Source organism: Fringilla coelebs (assembly GCF_963513975.1).
Source record: "Fringilla coelebs genome assembly, chromosome: 11".
In the NCBI taxonomy this organism is placed as follows: Eukaryota; Metazoa; Chordata; class Aves; order Passeriformes; family Fringillidae; genus Fringilla; species Fringilla coelebs.
In genome coordinates, this window is record NC_140037.1 from 12,849,392 (window position 1) to 12,868,529 (window position 19,138).

Sequence of the window (19,138 nt, forward strand, 5' to 3'; positions counted from 1 at the left end):
TGCTGTGATGCCTCGAGGTAAACAGTCCACAATCCGTGCTTTGTTATTGAATTGTTGCCTGAAAGCCTTTGAATTGCTTGTGATTATGGGAAATTCATTCTCAGCTTTAACTTTATGTGAGAGCAAAGCACATGATTTTTAACGTTTCTTGTTGTATATGGTTGCCAAGGACAGCTGAAGATTTGGGGAATAATGTTCTGATTATATAGTTTCCAATATAAAGGATTCCATTGATTATTAGCCCAGAGTGAAAAAAGCTAAAAATAATCAATATAAAAGCCTTTTCAGATGTGAGTCTGTGCCTCTGGAAGTGCACACTGTGGACAGTGTCTAGACAGAAAAGGTATGAAATATCAAACATGCACTTGACCTCCATTAAAAGGGCAGGTTGAAACAATCACAACAGAAAGAGCGATATGGGAGAACTGTTGCAGTTAAAAGAAAACTGCAACAGTGAAGAAAGACACATGGAATATGGGAAAAAAAAAATTTTAGTCTAAACAGGTACTAAAAATGATCCAGGACAAAGAATTTTTAAAATCATGTACACTTTGTTTCATTTTGCTTGATTTTAAACATGTAACAATGCGTTTTTAAATTAACAGTAAAAGTCTTTTACCTGCCAAGCCGTGAGTCAGGGCTTGTATGTCTCCAGCTGAGATTACTAAAACACTTGCAGCAGGGAGCTGCATTCCTTCTGCTGTTTGACGGACTTAGGGAAGTAGAAGGGAAGCACACTTCTATGGACGTGAGAATTAAAAAGAGGGGGAATTATGTGATGGAATTATTAAAGTGTGGGGTTTTTTTAACTTCCTCCTCTATTCTATTTTACTGTGTCTTGATCCTTTACGTGGGCAACTTTGTGTGATCCACTGATCGTCTTGCCGGTGGAAAGCATAGCCCTAAACCGCATTTGCTGATGCTGTGGGAGCTTGGCGTGGTGTCTGTGCTGTTCTCTGGGCACGGCCCCGCCGGGCCGGGCCGGGCTGGGACGGGCGCTGAGGGCACCTCGGGCACCTCCGAGCCGGGCAGCGCCAACCCGCGGGGGCCGCGCCCTCTGCCGGCGTCTCCCGGCTCTGCACCCGCGGGGCGCGCCGCTCCCTCCTGCGCTTGGGCTCCTCCAGGGCAAGGGGATTTCTGACAGCGACCCCGCACTCTGAGTGCTGCGGCGACTCCGAGGAAGGCCAGCAAAGCAGCTGAAGGGTCTGGAGCACAGGTGTGATGGGAAGCACTCGGAGGTGCTGCGGCGTGTCCAGGGAAGGGAAGCAAAGCCCTTCCTTCCTGTCGCGCCTGTGCTCCACACCCAGCTGAAGGGTCTGGAGCACAGGTGTGATGGGAAGCGCCTGGTGGAGCTGGGCTTGTTTAGCTTGGAGCAAAGGAGGCTCGGTAACGACCCTATGGCTTTCTGAAAGGAGGTTGTGGTGAGGTGCGGATCGGCCTCTTCTGGGCAGCCAGCGGTCGTGCAAGGGGAAATGGCCTCAAGTGCCAGGGGAGACTCAGGCTGGATAGTAGGAAAAGATTCTTCACTGCAAAGAGTGGTTAAGAAGTGGAGCATAGTGGAGTCACCATGTCTGGAATTGTTCAAAAAATGAACAAATGTGGCACTTGGCAATATGGTTTAATGTGCATGGTGGTCAAGGCTGGACTTGATCTTGGAAGATCTTCCAACCTTAATTATTGAGCACATCATCACCAGACAGTTTAGGGGAGGTGGTTGTCCTTCTCTGCTCTGTGTTGGCATGGCCCCATCTCTAGTCCTGTGTGCAATTTTGGGCAGTCTTTGTCTGAAAATGGACAGGGAAAACTTTAGGATGTCCTAACTACCCAGAGCGGCATCAAATTGCATAAAAAGTTGAGTTGGAAAGAGTAATTACAAAGGAGTTTGTGGACATGATGCATTGACTTGTTTTTAATGTATATTAGGGCCGACCAGGACCAATTGGGCTTCAAGGACCAATAGGAGCACCTGGATTTACTGGCCCAGAAGGTTTGCCTGGAGCAAAAGGTGAGAGAGGAGCAGTGGGCCCTCCTGGACCAGCCGGACAGAAGGGTGACAAGGTAGGCTCCACAGTGACTTTTCTGTCCCTGCAATAGTTCTATGGCCTTGTGTATATTTTTGAGTGAATAAAGATAATCTTGGGCTATATGTCCAGGGATAAAAATAAGATGGCATTTCAACAGTATCTTTAGAGAATTGTCTGCACTTCTTTTTGAATGAGAATACAGATGCGAAAGCTACTGAACAGCATAGCCATCCTGGTAGGTGAACTACAGCCAAATGAGCATTGCTGTTGCAAGTAGTCTGTCACTTCTCATGCCCAGGGGTATATGGTTATTATTCACACTGTTCAGGGAGACATGGAGCTGGTTCCTGTGTAGAAGATCCTGAGCTGGTGTCTAGAAAAGCAAAAAGAATTTGTACTAAACAAACCCTGCAGTTCAGTTTTGCAGGTGCAAAGTTATTTTTAACAAAAAGAATACAATAAACTACACTACATCACAATAAATACAGTAGCCTATAAGGTATAGGTGACAATGAATGCAATGTGCAAGATTGGAAACAATTTCTTTGCACTGAAAAAATCCATTTACTCCAGAACTGTTTCTATCCCCTGAAATGATAGATATGCAATACCACCATGCCATAAGATTCTCTCTCTCTTCATCCCTTGTGGGAGAAATATATTTTACCTTTCCAAAGCAAGAAAAAGTAAGGGAATTCTGCTTGCACAGTCTATTTTGCTACTATTCAGAGCAGAGCAACAAAGTGTGGCAATTACTTGCAGCTTGGGCAGTCTGAAGTTAATGCAGTGGTCGGCATATCTCTGAGGGTCCTATCCAACTGTAGACAGAAAAATGTGTAAGTTTTGTTGAAACTCTTGGAAATACAAGGGTTAAATTTATAGCAGATTGTTTATTTTCCTGGCATCTTGTTTTCTCCAGATGTGCAGTAGGAGATTATATTTTTACTTTAAATTGCCTGATTAAAACATTCCTGAAACATTCATTTGGCATCCAATTAAGCTCAGATGCTCAGTTCCTGTCTTCACTGACCCCTGTGGTCAGAGCGAATCTGCCTGAGATAGTTTGCTCCTTTTGGTTTTGAAAGCAGAAGTTCAAGACTGAGAGTGTTGGAGTGAAAAATACACCCCAGGTGACTGAAATATACAGACCAATGAAGTGAAATATGATGTGTACTCTCTTTCTTCAGGGTCCAATGGGAGTTCCAGGATTCCAGGGCATCAACGGGATCCCAGTAAGTTTGCATATGTAAATATAAATCACCAGAATGGTAATTACAACGAAAGGCACCTGAACATGATTAGATTGTCCTAGCACATGCATAGTGTACCTTGCAATTGCTTGCCTCTATCTGGGTGTTTGTTAATCCACCTGGTGATTCCATGTTGTTTTGTAAGACAATAGGAAGCTGATACATATCAGAAAGTGAGCCTGAGTTACATGGGGATCATTTTCGTGATTGATTAGCTTTTCTTTCAGCACCATGCTCCCTCAGCACTGCCTAAAAACCCCTGTATCATAAAATCATAGACTTGCAAAATGGAAAGAGACCTCAGAGAGTCAAACAGGCATTATCAACTGTGCTTCAGGCCATTTTTAGCATGTGTTTCGTAACCAGTTTTTAAAACCTTGTGATGATGGAGGCTAAATTCTCTATTAGAAAAGCTTTGCTAACTTCAGTCTTTCTTTCTGCAGTTTAAAGCTCTTGGTTCTCATGTTATTGATCAGGGACACAAAGAGAGGATTGTTCACTTTTACTTTGTAGTAGCCTTCTTGTATGTGATAGCTGTTACCAGGTCTTCCTCAATCATCTTTTGCCATGAAATGAATGAAAGCAGTGATGACAGCTGAGGCTCTCCAGATAACCCTTAATTCTCTTCTAGGTTCTAGTCCTGGTTTAGATCAGGTGACAGGTAGGTAACCATTTTCCCTGACCATCAGGAACTTTTTTTTTCTTTCATTCTTTAGAACTTTGCATTCTAGAGACAGTTTATAAAAAATTATGTGGCTAGAGTGTTTTTGCCAGCTTTCTTTTGCTTAGTCTCTCCAGTGATTTTTGCAGTATCTTGCTGTATCTCAGGGGAACTTTAACTGGTTCAGCTTTAGAAGTTGCCCCAAACTTCCTTACTCTTTCTACACTCTTTGGTTCATCCTGCTTTCTCCTTCTGATATTAGAATTATTTCTATTTTCTTGGTGGCATTTTTCCATCCTGTGTGTCATTGTGCCTTCAGACTATGCTCATACTCTTTCTCATCTACCCTGCTTTCACATGTTGCTAGGAGTTCCAACAATTGAGCTGTGTTTTCTTGCTTCATATTAAAAACAGAATAGTTGTGATAGATTGGCTGAAAATGCACAATTGGCCTTGTAAATGAACTTGTTTGATTCCAGTTCCTTCCTGGCCCTTGTCCTTTAGTCCCCCTCTGCTCATCCTTGCCTGTTTTCTCTCCTGCTCTACTCCCTTGCTGCTATTTTTTTTTCCTTTTACCACCAGCCAACTGTCTAGGTCTGAAGAGAACAAGCTGTTCCCATAATACTTAATTTAATTGAACACACTGTGGGAACATGCTGTTCTCAGGGTGTTTTTTCAGATGAGGCTCTGGAGAAAGGGGATTCCCAGCAATGAGGGGAGGCAGAGATAGAGCAGCAGCCATTGCCAGGTAGTTGGCAGGGACAGGCATTCCAAGGAGAGAGCAGGGAGGCAGATGAGAGGATTCAAAGCCTCCAGCATAAGCAGATCTACTCTGCTTTGCAACATTCTGCAGGTGGGTGAATGGGAAAGAGGCAGATTTTGCTGGTCATGAGTAGCAAAGTGCTCAGCACTGTGGCTCTTCTGTGCCACAGCTGCAGGGCAGAAAAAGGGGAAAGGGAAACTTGTTCATACTGCTTACATTATAACCACTAAGATAAATGCTTCCATTGTAGGGTGAAAATAGCAACCACCACTGCTTGAGTAAATATTTTTAGTTTTGTCATTATAGTTCAGGATAGGGAGCAACTTAGATTTCTTTGTGAAGTGTATACAAATATAAGCACTTCATATGGATATGTGGAATGTAGAGCAAAGGAGAGAATATGTGAGAAAGATGGGAGAAGTAAAAATATATTGCTATCTCTGCACGTCCAAATATGAAGAGAGAGTCTTTGTAGTATGCAGGTATGTTCGTGTGGGCAGGTGTAGTTTAGTCATGGCCATGGGCAAGGCCCTTTTTCAGAGGGGAATCCCACTTCTGAGCTTAAGGGAAGTGGTATTCCACAGAGTTCCCTTGGGGAATGCTGGTGGCAAGTAAATCATGTTGTTGCAGCTGGCCTGACTAATCCCTTCAACCTAATAAATACAGCAGCTTCATGTGTTTATTGCTAGACTTTCATGTCATGCTGTAGGAGAAGCCCTCAAATCCTTAGCCCTACTTGGGAAGTTTATTTTTTCCTATAAGACAAGATTCAAGGACACCTCTGGCAGAGGCTGGAGCTGAAGCTGGGAGATGTATATAGCTTTTCATGAACTGTCCAAGGAGTTCTAGAAGGAAATACTTTTATGATCAGTGAGCTCTTGTCTGTGCCATGAGAGGCGAGGATGTATGAAGAGGCAGTTTTGTCACCTTCCTAGAAGAAAAGCAAGCACTTGATGATGGCTGTACAAAGGCCACTTGCCTTAGCAACCCATGAAACTGTTTATTCAATTAGTTTCGTATTCATCCCTAATTGCATTAGTTTCTCTGTTTTAATTATTCATCAAGCCCTCCTGTTGGGATTGCCTTTTCCCTGTGTGATTTACAAAGGAGGCCCCTTGGGATCACAGTGTCAATGTACAGCAAGAGTCAGATAAAGGAGGGCCCAGATAACCAGTTCAGATTTCCTTATCTGTCTCACACCAAATGCCTCCTTTTGTGAGTACAGAGAGCACAAGCATCACTCCAGCCTGTGTTTTAACTCAGATCTGTAAACTAATCACCCTGACATGTATAAGTAAAGTCTGTGAAAATCTTTTGCCTTAGTCAATTGAGATGCTTGTGTTCAATTGGCACATCTGCCAAAACAGGAATTAGAGGAGGTGAGAGCAATGAAACTATTAACCACCACTTTTTCAGGTCAAACCAGCTCTTTAAATCAGTATTTTAAACCCCTGGGAAAAAGCATCTTTTAAGGCAGGACTTAGCAACTCTCAAGGAAGTCTGTTGTGAGTGTTCAGTATCTCCTCAGATAAGGGTCTTAAAACAAAATATTATGAACTCTGATTGCAGATTAGCTTTAAAGTAGGAAATCCTGTGGATTGTTTTCCTAAAGCAAAAGACACAGTATGTGTGTGTGTGCTTGTGTGTCAGTCTGTGTCATGCTTTGGCACAGAACCACAGACACGGATGCCATAGGATTAAGTGACGGGGGCACAAATTTATTTAGCGCACATAAGAAATCACTGTGATCAGCATATTTTATGTCCTCTCTCTGTAAGCTCTACTCACATTTTAAGAGGATACAAAAGTCCTTTGGGCCTCTTACAGGCTGTCTTGGTCTGAGTGTTAGGAGATCTCACCCAAAACATTTCCCAGCCTGTGGCTCACCCGGCAGCTGTGTGCCATGGGCTGGCTCTGGGCCAGCAGGAAGGCTTGAGCAGCTTGGCTCCCTGTTGTCTCACTCTGAGGGGCAGATGTTGGCCCTTTCAGTGTCACTAAACCTTGCAGCTGGTCACCTTGTGCTGTAACCAGATATATGTGCACTTGTCCCACATAGCTCCTGGTCTTGTTTATGCTGTAAACAAAGTGAAAGACCTGGTAGACACTGACAGCTCTGGCCTCTGACTCTGCAGTCACTGCCTGTCCTGTCAGAGACTTGATGCTCTTGGCTGTGACATCCTGCATGGATCAAATTAATTAAGTAATTTCTAAGAGAAAAATCTAAGTGGCAATAAATTGCTGCTTCAGCCTACTCCAGTTGCTTTACCAGGGCCTGGCAAGTCCCTGCTTGCACACCACATGCGGTTATTTTGACAAGCAGACTAATCATCAGAGCAACTGGTACTGTTAATGCAGTGGTCTCTGATGGTAATGCTTTAGGATGACTTCATTCCATTCCTTGTTAAATCTCAAATTTACACTTGTCTGTGTGAGCTGCCTTAATTGTGCAGTTGAGACACACCTGACATTGATTCAGTTTGTACCTTGTTGACTGACAGAAAGTAGATCAGGTCCCTCCTGATTTAGTTGGCACAAGTCTCAATGCAGTTGCCAAATGAGCTGGACCAAGGACTTCATCTGACTGGAAATTAACCCCATTAAGAAATAAAACAACCTCTGCTGTGTTTGTTTCCTACTCTGCCAGCACAGGGAGGAGGTATGTGTGAATAAGCAGCAATGTGGAATAGCTGTCCTGGCAGCAGCTGAGGTCAGTGATCAGCTTGAGTAATTACATAAATATGGCCCAAGTAGTTCTGCATCCTTGAGAAAATCACCCTGCTACTGTGTGTCCTAAGCTTCCCATCTATAAAATTAGATTATAGCATTCTCACTTTTTTAAGGTATATAAAGATCCTTAGATAAAAAGCTTTACATTACTGCAAAGTTCTCATTGATTTTCATCACAGTAAATGCTATTGGCTTGGACTGGGAAGACTTTGAGTGTTGCAAATGTGCTTTAAGTGTCAGGCATGAAGAATTGTTAATGTTCTGCTTTATCTCCATTTTATCCATGTTTGGGTTTTTTTACTTTCCTAATGTGAGTCATAACTTGCTTAGTGCCATATCTTAAGGACAAATCTTTGGGATCAAACAAAAGTACTTTTGGGATGAGTCAGGATCACCGTATACAGAGGGGGGAGAGAACTGTCAAGTTACTGATACTATCTCCTTAAGTTTAATTTTTCTTCTTGCCTTAAAACAATGTTGTTTAGTGCCACAGGACTCACTTATAGGAAAAGCAGTGCAGAATCAGGAGCTGCCTGACACTTGAGCATTGTGACTGACAGTTCTGCCTTTCTGCCTTCTGCCCTCACATACTCATGTGGCAGTGAAGGAAAACGACCTGAAGTCCCAAACTTTGATCTCCTTTGCACTAGTACCAGGCTGAGTAAACTCCAGTCAAATTAGTAGAGCTATACCAGGCCAAAAGACATGTGAAATCAGAATTAGGTGCAATTATATTTTGCTCTGCTTGATTAATAATTGGCCATTGCAAATATTTTTTTGAAAATGTTGTTAGTTTAATTGGATCTTTCTTCCAGTTGCTTTGCCTAAGGTCTTATGTTTAATATAACAAATAAAGCTGCCGTGCTTGAACGGCCTGATACTGGAGCTTTAACATCTGTTGATCTGTTAAAAGAAGGAATCCACACTGGAGAGGAAGAGAAGTCACTGAAACTCCAAGCAGATTTGGATTATAAATGCTCAGTATTGTTGGGTCTGCCTCTGCCCTTTCTTTCACATGAGCAGCTTCCATTCCTGGTGTCAGGTGCACCCTTGTATGCTGTTTGACACTGTTACATTCCATATGGTTCACACTGCTGTGGGATGGTCCCTTTTGGGACCTACTCATGCGCAAGTTATGTACTTCAGAAAACTATCTCTTGGAGAAAAAGGTAATCAGATGAATGCAGGCAGTGTTCTAGGATTTAGCCTTTAGGGAGGGTAAACAAAGCTGGCTGAAGAAGCTTGTTCTGTTGCACTCTGCCATACACTGCACTTGGTCGGGAGTTGTGCAATTCGTTTGGTTTGTGTTGCCATTTGGAAGGAAGATATCAGTTTTCTGGGGACAACAGTATTACTGGCAAATAACAGATCCTGTTGGTCACTCTCTCTCTTTCCCTTCACACAGGGTCACCCTGGGCAGTCTGGACCCAGAGGCCCACCTGGCCTCGATGGCTGCAATGGCACCACTGGGAGTCCTGGCATTTCTGGACCTGATGGGTTTCCTGGCCTACCTGGACTGCCTGTACGTCCCAACTCAAATGTGTTCTGTAGTCACTAACCAGGATTTGCTTATTGTGACTTTGTTGGGGAAGTAACTACCAAGTACTTACGAAGAAGCCAAAAAAACCTAAGTTTATTAGAATTGTTAGAGGTCAGTTTTCTTATCCACTTTATCCTGTGGATAAAATCCCCTCCCTCACCTGCTGCCATTGCTGCTTTGGATGCAGCTCAGGATATGGGTGGCTGGCTGGGCTGCAGACTCACACTGACAGTTTTTCATCCTTCACCCAAGTCCTTCTCCAGGGCTGCTTTCAATCCAGTCATTGCCCAGCCTGAATCTGTGCTTGGGATTGCCCCAACTCAGCTGCAGGATCTTGCACTTGCTGAGGTTTACATGGGCCCATCCCTCAAGCCTGCCCAGGTCCCTCTAAATGGCATTGATGTGTATATGAGCAGGGAAGTTCTACCATGTCAAACACGTTCAAATAGGATCTAAGGTTGTCAAAGGCCTAAAATGAAATCTAATATAAACAGGAAAATACCAGAGAAAATGTTTGCAGAACGTTGTTTTTCCAAAGCTGCAGGAAGTCTTTAGTTCTCATAATAGCACAGCTTCTCTGGCAAAGCAGCAGTGGTACTTTTACAGTTAACTGGAGCCAGGAGTTTGCCTTGTTCATTATGCTAATTAAAGAGTCTTTCAAAACTAAAGCAATATTTTTTCACTAAATTTATTTTTTAATTTTTTTTTTAAAATCAGGGTCGTCCTGGCCCAAAAGGCCTTAAAGGAGAACCTGTTTTTGCTCAAGGCAGTCTTAAAGGAATGAAGGTAAGACTTGTCATCACACAGGAGAAAATGCAGTACAAGAAACTCTTTGATGTCCCACAGGTTGCAGGGCTGATACTGCAGCTTTGATTGCTCGTTGTGTCAGTCCTGGGTGTCTGAGTGCAGAACTGTGCAAAAGGCCTTGTAATAACTTCATTAATGACACAGAATACTCTCAGAACCTGGAATTGCTTGGTCTTTGAAGAGGTCTTAGTCATCCCATACTGGGATGCTGAGACATTGCTCATCCTGTTACTGTTCAGTGCATGTTACAGCTTCTGCTGTGAGACTGCAGCTGCCTCTTGTTTCTGGTACTGGAAGGTACTAGAAGTTTATCGGTCACGTTCTTGGGTTACATACATGCTTCATGAAATATTGAAAATATTAAAAAATTCACTCTGTGATATAAGGCCTCCACACTGACTTTGCGGGTCAAAATTAGGAACTCCTCTAAAATTCTATCCACATTATGTACACTCATAAGTTTGTAAAAGTTAAATAGTCTTTATTAATTTACTTCTGTAATTATGGGAAATAAAGATAATTTCTTATTTCGATGATGTGCTTTTGCATATTTTATAGCAGTCATATAATAAGAGTTTTTATAGTGTATTTTCAGTGGTTTTGTAATTAATATTTTTAATGCCACTTTACTTTCTCTCGTTACACATAAATAAAATGGTTCCAATTTCTCTAGAGGTCTCCATTACCCAATTCAAATTTGGATACACAGATTTCAAGAGATTTTCTCATTTACACTTGATCTAATATTAACATCAAATATTTCTATTTATACAAAGCTTGATGTTCCTTATAGTTTGCTGCAATAATTTGTACTTTTTACGTATGCATTTATGATTTTTAGGGTGAAAATGGTCTTCCTGGATTGGATGGAGTTCCTGTAAGTTGTTTAATATGGGGCATAATGATTTTAAACAATATTAAGTAGGTACATTTTCAGGGGTGGAGTCTCAAGAACCCTTTTCAAATTAGTGGGAAGTGTATTTACATGTGTGATACCAGTAGTGTAAGCAATTCTAGATTTGTAAGGGGAAGGGTATGGTAGAGGAAGTCCAATTTTTCCTACTACCTCATTATTCCTTTTTCAAATCAAACTCCCTTCTACCACTGAACACTGTAACTTTGATTTTTAAAGTACCTCTAATAATATGAAATAAATTGCTTTAATATTTAAATTGGCTTACTTAACTAGGGGATATTACTTAATGTTTCCTGAGACTCATTTTGGGTAGGGTTTGATGGGGTAAATTCTACACATCCTCTATTTGTCCTCTGTTCTTTTTATAGGGCCCAAAAGGTTTTCCAGGTCCAGTAGGTCCTGCAGGTCCTATAGGATTACCAGGTTTGCAGGTAAGAGACCTCAGCTGCACTTTTGGTAGAACAGTTCCAACTATTGGCAGTTTCCCTTTCTCTTGTCTCTGTTTATGTCATGGCAATGAGCAGAAATGCCTGTGCAGCTGAAAACATTGAACACAGCTGACTTCCAGCATAGGATACTCAGTTTTGGGTAGTTTAATCTGATCACAAGAGCAGAGGCTCCTCCCTGGGCATCCAGAGTAGCAAATGAGGGCTCCAGCAGAGCTCTGCAGTGCTCCCTGCAAACACCAACACCTTGTTACTCTGCTCTGAGTGCTGCCTCATCCCAGGGCTGGGGGAATGGGCTGGGATCCTCGGAGCCTTACTTGTTTTTTCAAGATCCTACAAGAGAATTTCTATTTGGCAAAGATAGAACCAAACTACATTTTTGTTGGGTTTAAGATGAAGTTTTCTCTTAATTAATGACATTACCAAAGAGCTGTGCTGTTAGAGATGTAAAGACTTGAGAGCATGTACGTTGCTTTCGCTTTGGAGGCAAGAAAGTTCATGTACCACTGCAGATCCCAGCATTGCTCCAGTTGTTTGCATTCTAATTAAGTCAAAAGGAATAAAATCTTCATCTTGTTTACTTTTAGGGTCCTGTGGGTCCCCCTGGGCCACCAGGTCCAAAAGTAAGTAGCTACCTTTCCTGTATTCTTTTTACACCTAATTTTGGGGGTTTAACAGTGCTGTGGGCTTAAATAATAAGGTGTGGTGTTGTTGCTGTTGTTTTATTAGTCATTCATCCATTTTTTTTTTCTCTTCTAGGGTAACATGGGATTAGGCTTCCAAGGAGAGAAAGGAGAAAAGGTAAATGAAACTTGTTTTATTATGGAGAGAGCATGAAATAATACTCCAGAGTTCCATCACAGCTTGGTCCTTTAGAAAGTGGCTAGATTCTAGCATTTTCTTCTTTTCCTTTTTCTCTTCTTCTCTTGGACTGACTGGCAGTTCAAATACTAAAGAATCTTGCTGCTTCCTTATTTGTTGGTACACTAAAAAGGATGGAAGCCTTTTCTGGGTGAAGAAGAAGGGGAAATCTCAAGTCAGTGCAGTGTTTTTGTGGTTATCAAGACCTGAGGTCATAAGACATCTTTTGAATCTCTACTTATCAGTTTCTTTGCACCATCACCTGTTGTATTGAGTTGTTCCAATGACTTCATTCTTCCTGGATTTCATTACATTCTTTGAGTAAACTGGTGTGTAATTTATAGTCTCACTATCCTAAATGGGTGTCTTGCAGTCAGAATTTACACAGGCAAAATGGGGTTTCTTCAAGTTCTCATTATGGGACTTGATTCTGCTGATGTTAAAATTGGTTTTCCATCTTCCACAATTCTAATTGTTCCTTCTCTTCTTTTTTTTTTTTTCATATTTCTCCCCAAAGGTTTTCTGCAATGTTTTCCTGTTGGTTCAATAGCTGAGCCTTTTTTTTTCCTCTGGCATGTTTTAGATCCACAAGGCTTTGGAAACAGATGCATTTTGCTCATCCTGATTTTCCATCTGATCTTTTGATTCCCATGACCAAAGTCCCATGCCAGCATTCAGGCACAGAGATTTATATACATGAGATATAACTGAAGTGGGTTTTTTTCTGATTTGTAGGCCATTTCCATGGAAAATCAAAGATGGTCTGCTATGTTAATATCTTCTCTTTTGTTTACAGGGTGATGTGGGGCTGCCTGGGCCTCCAGGTCCCCCACCATCCACTGGAATACTGGAATTCATGGGATTTCCAAAGGGGAAGCAAGGAGAAAAGGTCTGTAAATTCAGTTTGCAACCCCTTTCCCTGTCCATGCTCTTTCATTCAAGAATGAACAAAATTACTGAACAGTGAGAGCTGTTATATTTCCAAATCAAAATAATTTTCTGTGCCGGTTTATTCTGTCAGATGGTTATTGAATAAAAATATTCATAGCTCAGAGCATTGTGGACCACTAGGGAATACATACCTCTCAGAAGAAGAAATCTGGAAGCTATTTAAAGGTTTTTGTCATTAATCCTAAAAATAAGTGAACTGTAGTTTGTTTTTGTTGAACCTGTGAAATTGTGTCAGCTGAAGCAAAAAAATCACTTTAGAAAAATAAATGGAAGCTCCAGCTCTTTTGCCTTAATGCACACTACTTTGAAATAATCAGATTTTTTCACCTTTGCATTGTTATTACTGGGATGTGAATTTAGGTCATCAGTGTTTTTATGAAAGCTGTGTGGTTTGAGTTAAAGATTGAGTTAAAGATTCTCTAGACACTTGAAATTTAGGCATACGGAGTTAATCTGGGACTTATAGAGGCTGGTTTGGGAGCCCAGTCTGAGCTTGCCTGAACCCCTGTGTAAAGTTATGAGAGATTGTTTTACTTGGTCAATTTACATTAGTGTGAGCTGAGGCTCAGGCAAACCCCATTCCTTTGGGCTCCCTCTGGAATTTGTAAGCAGAGTTGTGAAAACCTTGCTGTCCCATCCTGTGCTGTTTTGCTGCTTTCACGATGCACTGTGCATGTTGCACTTTCCCAGCTGATGGTGTGACATGCCCCTGGTTTGGCTTGTGGCAGTTGTGGGCAGCAGAGCAGCAGTTGCCAGGCAGTGGCCCGAGGAAGCACCAGCTCTGTGCTTAGAGCCTTTGATGCAGCACATGGGGACACAAACCCTGGGCACTGGCTGGCAAAGGACAGAGCTTTGCTTTAGGTATCAGGAGCATGGTGGGTGGACGGAAGGTCTTGCTTTCACAGTGATTTATTGTGTTTGTCTCTTCCTCCCTGCCAGGGAGAGCCAGGTCCTCAAGGGTTCCCTGGAGACCAAGGATTGCCTGGCATCCCGGTAAGGACAGAGAAGTGTTTTTAACGTGTGCTCAATAGGGGTTAAATGGTTCAGCAGCCTCTGAATGGCTCACAAGGCCTCTACAGGAGTTTCTAGGCACCAGGGAACTTTAAAAATCTGATAAAAGTGTTCACAAGACTTTTTGAAGAGTGTAACTGTAATCTGATCGGTTTTTTTCCTGTAGATACAAAGAATAAAATGCTGTCCTACTATAGATTTGCAAAGCTGCCCAGATTTCAGTACCTGCAGCCTGCTGTTTGCAGACCTGCTCAGAGCTCTGCCCATGGCATGGCCACTTGATGGCAGTGTTCCTTGTCCCACAGACATTTTTAAAAATCCTATTTTTTTTCCTTTTTATTATATCTTAACATATATACTTTAAAGCTGTAAAGCACATGCAGATCTTTCTTTCTATCCATATACACCCAGTTAAAATGGGCTGTTGAATTTTAGTGCTAATCAACTCAGCATGATGTAGCATCTTCTCTATATGAATTAAGAGAAACAATTTACCCCTGAATTCCAGAGAGCTATTTCCCAGCTTAAAACATTTTGTAAACAGAGGTTGTTTCAATAATTTTAGGGAATAAATATTTTTGGGAACTTCTGACTAATAAGATAAATTGTTTGCCAGTTTCTTCAGTTACAGATGTTCTTAGGAGAAATACGTGCAAGAAAAACCTGTACATGAAGCACAGTTTGTTATTAGGCTTTCTGGACATGTTCCATGCTTAGCTTTATGCAGCACAAGAGACCCATTGAAGCTGGTGAAATTGAACATATGTACAAACTTAACCACAACCGTAAGATATTTAAAGACTGAAGCCTGGAAATTGCTTAACTACTGTAGCTCTTGCTGAAATTAAATCCTGGTGTTCTGTCTCTGGATTTGATACTTCTTGCTGACTGGGAAAGCCACCAAACATTTCCATATGTTGAGCATGAAAATGCCAGTTTTGTGTCATTCATGGGCTTTGGAAGGGAAAAGCATGCCCTGAGCATTCCCTTGAGCTGCTGCTGTTAAGAAATGAGACTTGAAAGAATTTCTCAATGTGGAATAGAATACAGAGTAGCATTGGCAGGTCTTTGCTGTCTGTGACATGGGGTCACTTGCAGTTGCCACTGAAATATATGCCATTGTTTAAATGGATAGAAGTCTTGGGGAATAAAGCAGGTCCTGTACTGCACATACTGCCAAGTCTGATGGATAGGAGCTTTTCTTTCTGGGACAAAGTAGTCCCAGCAGAAACAGTCAGCTCCCTTTGTCTCACTATTGTACTGTTTGTATAAATAAATGGGTTTGTGTTGCCTTTACTTAGGGATGTGCTGTTCAATTCCAAACAGATCACAGAGATTTAATGTTGACATTTTTCCTCAGGGCTTTGGCGGTGTTGGAGAAAAAGGAGAGAAAGGTGTGCCTGGCTTACCAGGTGGCAGGGTAGGTAACTTCACCAAGTCTTTAAATGCCTGTTCTCAAGTACATTGAGTGGGCCTTTCATCAACAGACTTATTCCCTGCATGATGTGCTCCTATGCAACAGGAGGACCAAGACATTCTGTTCTGTGTGTGCAGAATAAACTGATAAGAAAGTCTTGACCACACTACAATTTATTGGTTTGTGATTACAAAGTAACACCTAAGTTCCTAATAAATTGAAGCACCATGATTTCCTTAACTTGAACTGCCAATATGAAAAACAGTGGTTAAATAAGATAAGCCTGCTTTTATCAGTTATTTTGTTAAATTCTTTACATTGTTATTGTTAATAATTGAGAGATAAGACAGGCAGTGGTAGCTTCTCCTTTTGAAAATTTTAACTTTTAATTCTTTGATGCTGAGATATTTGAAGCCTGATCAAGCTGAGATGGAGCCTCTAAAAGTTAATGTCTTTGCTGTTCTAGGGTCTTTTGGGACTGGATGGATCTGAAGGAATTCCAGGGAGAAAGGTGAAATTTCTTCTATTTTTTTACTGTTCTTATGAGTTACAGAAGCCCTCCAACTGCTTAAGATCTACCAACTTCCTTGTATTGTGACAGGCCTCAAGTTCTCTGATGGATAAATATACCTGCCTTGTTGAAATAGTTAAGTGAAGTAGAAAGTACAAAATCAGTAGATCCTGCATCTCCCAGTGTTACTTTAAATGTTTTGGTGCCGGTAATTTTTTAGAAGGGGAAAACAGTGGGGGAAAAATGTGTGGGACAAGGAAAAGAATGTTTTAGACTCTTCATTTTGCAAGCATTTCTGCAGTTCTGTGAGAACTCCTTGGTGTTGTCCTGATTTGCACACCTTCTGCCTGCTCACAAGTTCTTACCTTTTTCACAAGGAGGCCTGAAGGAGCTCTGGTATTTTGTGAGTGCTGAGAAATTGATGCCATCAGTTTTCTCTTTCTTTAATTCTTCTTCAAATGCTTGGTAGGACAAAGAATTTGGTTTGTGATTTGAGTCCAGGCTCTGCAGATGTCTCACTGCATATATATGCCACTTAATTGTCTTACTGTGTATCATCATTCTCCTGTGGGGTTTTGCAGGGCCACCCAGGTGTTCCAGGCTATCCAGGACTGGATGGAGTCGAAGGCATGAAGGTAACTTTTCACTAAAGCACTGGTTTTCTAAAGGTATTTGCATGAATAAATAACTGTCATTGCTCCAATCAAACCTCCTGTTTGGCCCTATATCATTGTTATTTTGCAGTATGTTAAGCTCCTCATTCACTTTATTGTTAAGCACAAAAATGAATGGTTGCTGAGCTATGAACACTTGGGTATTTTAATAATTTTTCAATGTTAATCATTGAACTTCATGACTTAGAATTGTGGGTGTAGCCTTTCTGGTCTCCTTTATCCTTAGACCAATGCCATATTTATTGGACCACTGAGGCAAGATTAGGTGGAAGTGAGTTGATGTTAAGATAGTTGCCAAGGCTATCTGAAGTCTTGGAACACAGTTCTACAAGTATGGACAAACCTGAGAACGTATTCAATTTCTTGTACTAAATATAGGTGATGCATAGCAGACATTTTCTGGGTATCTTACAATTTGGGTAGTCAGACAGCTGGAAACTGAGTGGAAAATGATCGGCTAGTAGTTTGCTGTGAAAACACTGATCTGCCACCAAGATTGCAGACTTGTAAAATGCAAGTACTGAAGGGATGTTTTGTGCAGAGTACATGGAAGAGTAGTATTAGAAGTTTCTGTACAGAGAAGTGTTACTGGAAGAAGCAACAAAGTACGCACTGCTTTGGCTCACTGCATGGTGTTTATATGATAAATATGATGGCAGTTTGGATGACAGTCAAATTTTGTGCTTGTGATTTCAAAGAGGATCTGCTACTCTTTGAGAGTGTCAGTGAGAGGAAGGAATGACACTGCAGTTTGTCACAGCTTGCTTGTTCTACCTGGATGATTTTACGAAGGAAACTGTTTTTCTCTAAGCTTCTATTATTGAAATTCAATATTGCAAGGCAACAGATAGCTGCAGTGATGAAAGCTTTTAAAAATGAGATAGCTCATAGCAGCTTTCACCACAAAGTGAACAGATATTATCTACCTGATACTGGTCAGTGTGCTGACATAACTGGTCTCCAGTACACATTGTATATACATGTCTGTGTTTCCTACTGAGGTAATTGGAGACCTTCAGAGGACAGTAGCAGCCGTCTTATCTGAAGCAGCCATCAGTTTCATCAGACAGGAACCATGTAAGTCAGGATAGCAGATGATTATGAATAGCAGAACAAAGTGAATTCTTCAGCAAGACAAAGAATGATGGTTACTCAGTGAATGGCTGCAGACATTGGTACCATACTGCAGTCAGCTTCCTGACCAGCACCCTCCTCTCCATCCCCCATCTGAGTGTGGTGTGAATCTGTTTTCTTTACAGGGTGAATTAGGTGACATCGGTCCCCCAGGTCCTCCTGTCATTATTGACAGGGAAGGTGTAGTCATTTCAGGTACACATTTCCATTTTCTTTTGGAACTCATCTAAAGCACTTTTTCTGATCCAACTTTCTTTCTTACTGTATTTTAACACTTTCCCACATTGTATATTGAGTCTAACCTATCCCTTGTTATTTTTTTCTTTATTTCTGTATTGTTTGGCTACACATATATTTAGTTCTTTGTCTGTCACTTCAGAATTTAAAGAAAGCCATTCATCCCCCCATTGCAGAATGATATGTCTCAAGACAGAATGAAATGTCTTGCCTGGGACAGACAGACTGTGTGTGAGCATGAGCAAGTGCTGTGTCTGCTCTGTAGACACTCTTCAATCTCTCTTCATTGTCCCAAGGAAGAATGGCTTCCTGGTGCTGCATAGTAAAGGGTGCTCTAAATGTCATTCTGCTGTTATTTGTTGTCCAGTGAGGTAAGAATATTGTTGAGAAAAATTAGCTTAATTAATGCCACAGCTGACTGAGGCCTGCATGGGAGCAGTCACTGAAGCCATAAAGGTAAGGGGACAAATTGCATGATCTCTCCTATTCTTTCTCCTTCTGTCAAGTTTGAAACAACCTCTCTAACAGCTCAGGAGGAATTTTTCCCAATATTATTAACTTTGACTTACAGACTTCCTGCTCACAGCTTGGCAGCCTTTGCTCTCTGAAAGATCAGTGGCCACTACATTAATTGACTGAACAGTATTTCAGCAGAAATTCTGATGAGATTTTCTTCCTTGTTTTCCTCTTTCTCTAATAGGTGCCCCAGGTGACCCTGGAAACCCAGGAATACCAGGTCCTCCAGGAGATGAAGGGGTTGTTGGTTTACCAGGCCTTCCAGGGGCTCCAGGGTTTCCAGGCCTGGAGAGAGGTAAAGCAGCTGGGACAGTGCTCTTGGCAGGCCATTTGTTCTGGGTTTTGGGGAGAAGTTTCTGGATAGTGGCCTGGAGATGGTGGAGGCATTGGAGCAAGCCTCTCCCTGATCCTTCAGCTGGCTGATTTGCAGGCTGCTGTATGAGAAATAGGAAGCAGGGATGGCACATAAGGAAGCCAATTGTGTTGGCTTGGATGGGAGCAGAATTGGTGCCACAATTATTACAGCCCAGTCTTCACATGTGAATATTTGGTGTGGCAGTGTGCACAGGAGGCTGTGGTTTGATTTCCATTTTGAATGTGCTGATTGGAAGAACTTTTCCTGCCTTTTAAATTATAATGATGGTTTTTGAAATTTTTTAATGACTTTTTATGTTTGCAATAAAGAGCTAACA

The 19,138-nt window shown here is 41.6% G+C and overlaps 1 protein-coding gene across 1 annotated transcript in view; it reads left to right on the forward strand.

Annotated features, from left to right (window-relative positions):
- Positions 1–19,138, forward strand: part of COL4A6 (collagen type IV alpha 6 chain) — a 108,574-nt gene that overhangs the window by 67,698 nt on the left and 21,738 nt on the right. The window contains exons 4-18 of the mRNA XM_084212883.1: positions 1,924–2,058; positions 3,212–3,256; positions 8,831–8,947; positions 9,683–9,751; positions 10,614–10,649; positions 11,057–11,119; positions 11,722–11,757; positions 11,894–11,935; positions 12,792–12,884; positions 13,886–13,939; positions 15,318–15,377; positions 15,841–15,885; positions 16,467–16,520; positions 17,819–17,888; positions 18,631–18,741. Coding sequence (XP_084069009.1) covers positions 1,924–2,058; positions 3,212–3,256; positions 8,831–8,947; positions 9,683–9,751; positions 10,614–10,649; positions 11,057–11,119; positions 11,722–11,757; positions 11,894–11,935; positions 12,792–12,884; positions 13,886–13,939; positions 15,318–15,377; positions 15,841–15,885; positions 16,467–16,520; positions 17,819–17,888; positions 18,631–18,741 — 1,030 coding nt within the window. The remainder of the gene's footprint in view (positions 1–1,923; positions 2,059–3,211; positions 3,257–8,830; positions 8,948–9,682; positions 9,752–10,613; positions 10,650–11,056; positions 11,120–11,721; positions 11,758–11,893; positions 11,936–12,791; positions 12,885–13,885; positions 13,940–15,317; positions 15,378–15,840; positions 15,886–16,466; positions 16,521–17,818; positions 17,889–18,630; positions 18,742–19,138) is intronic.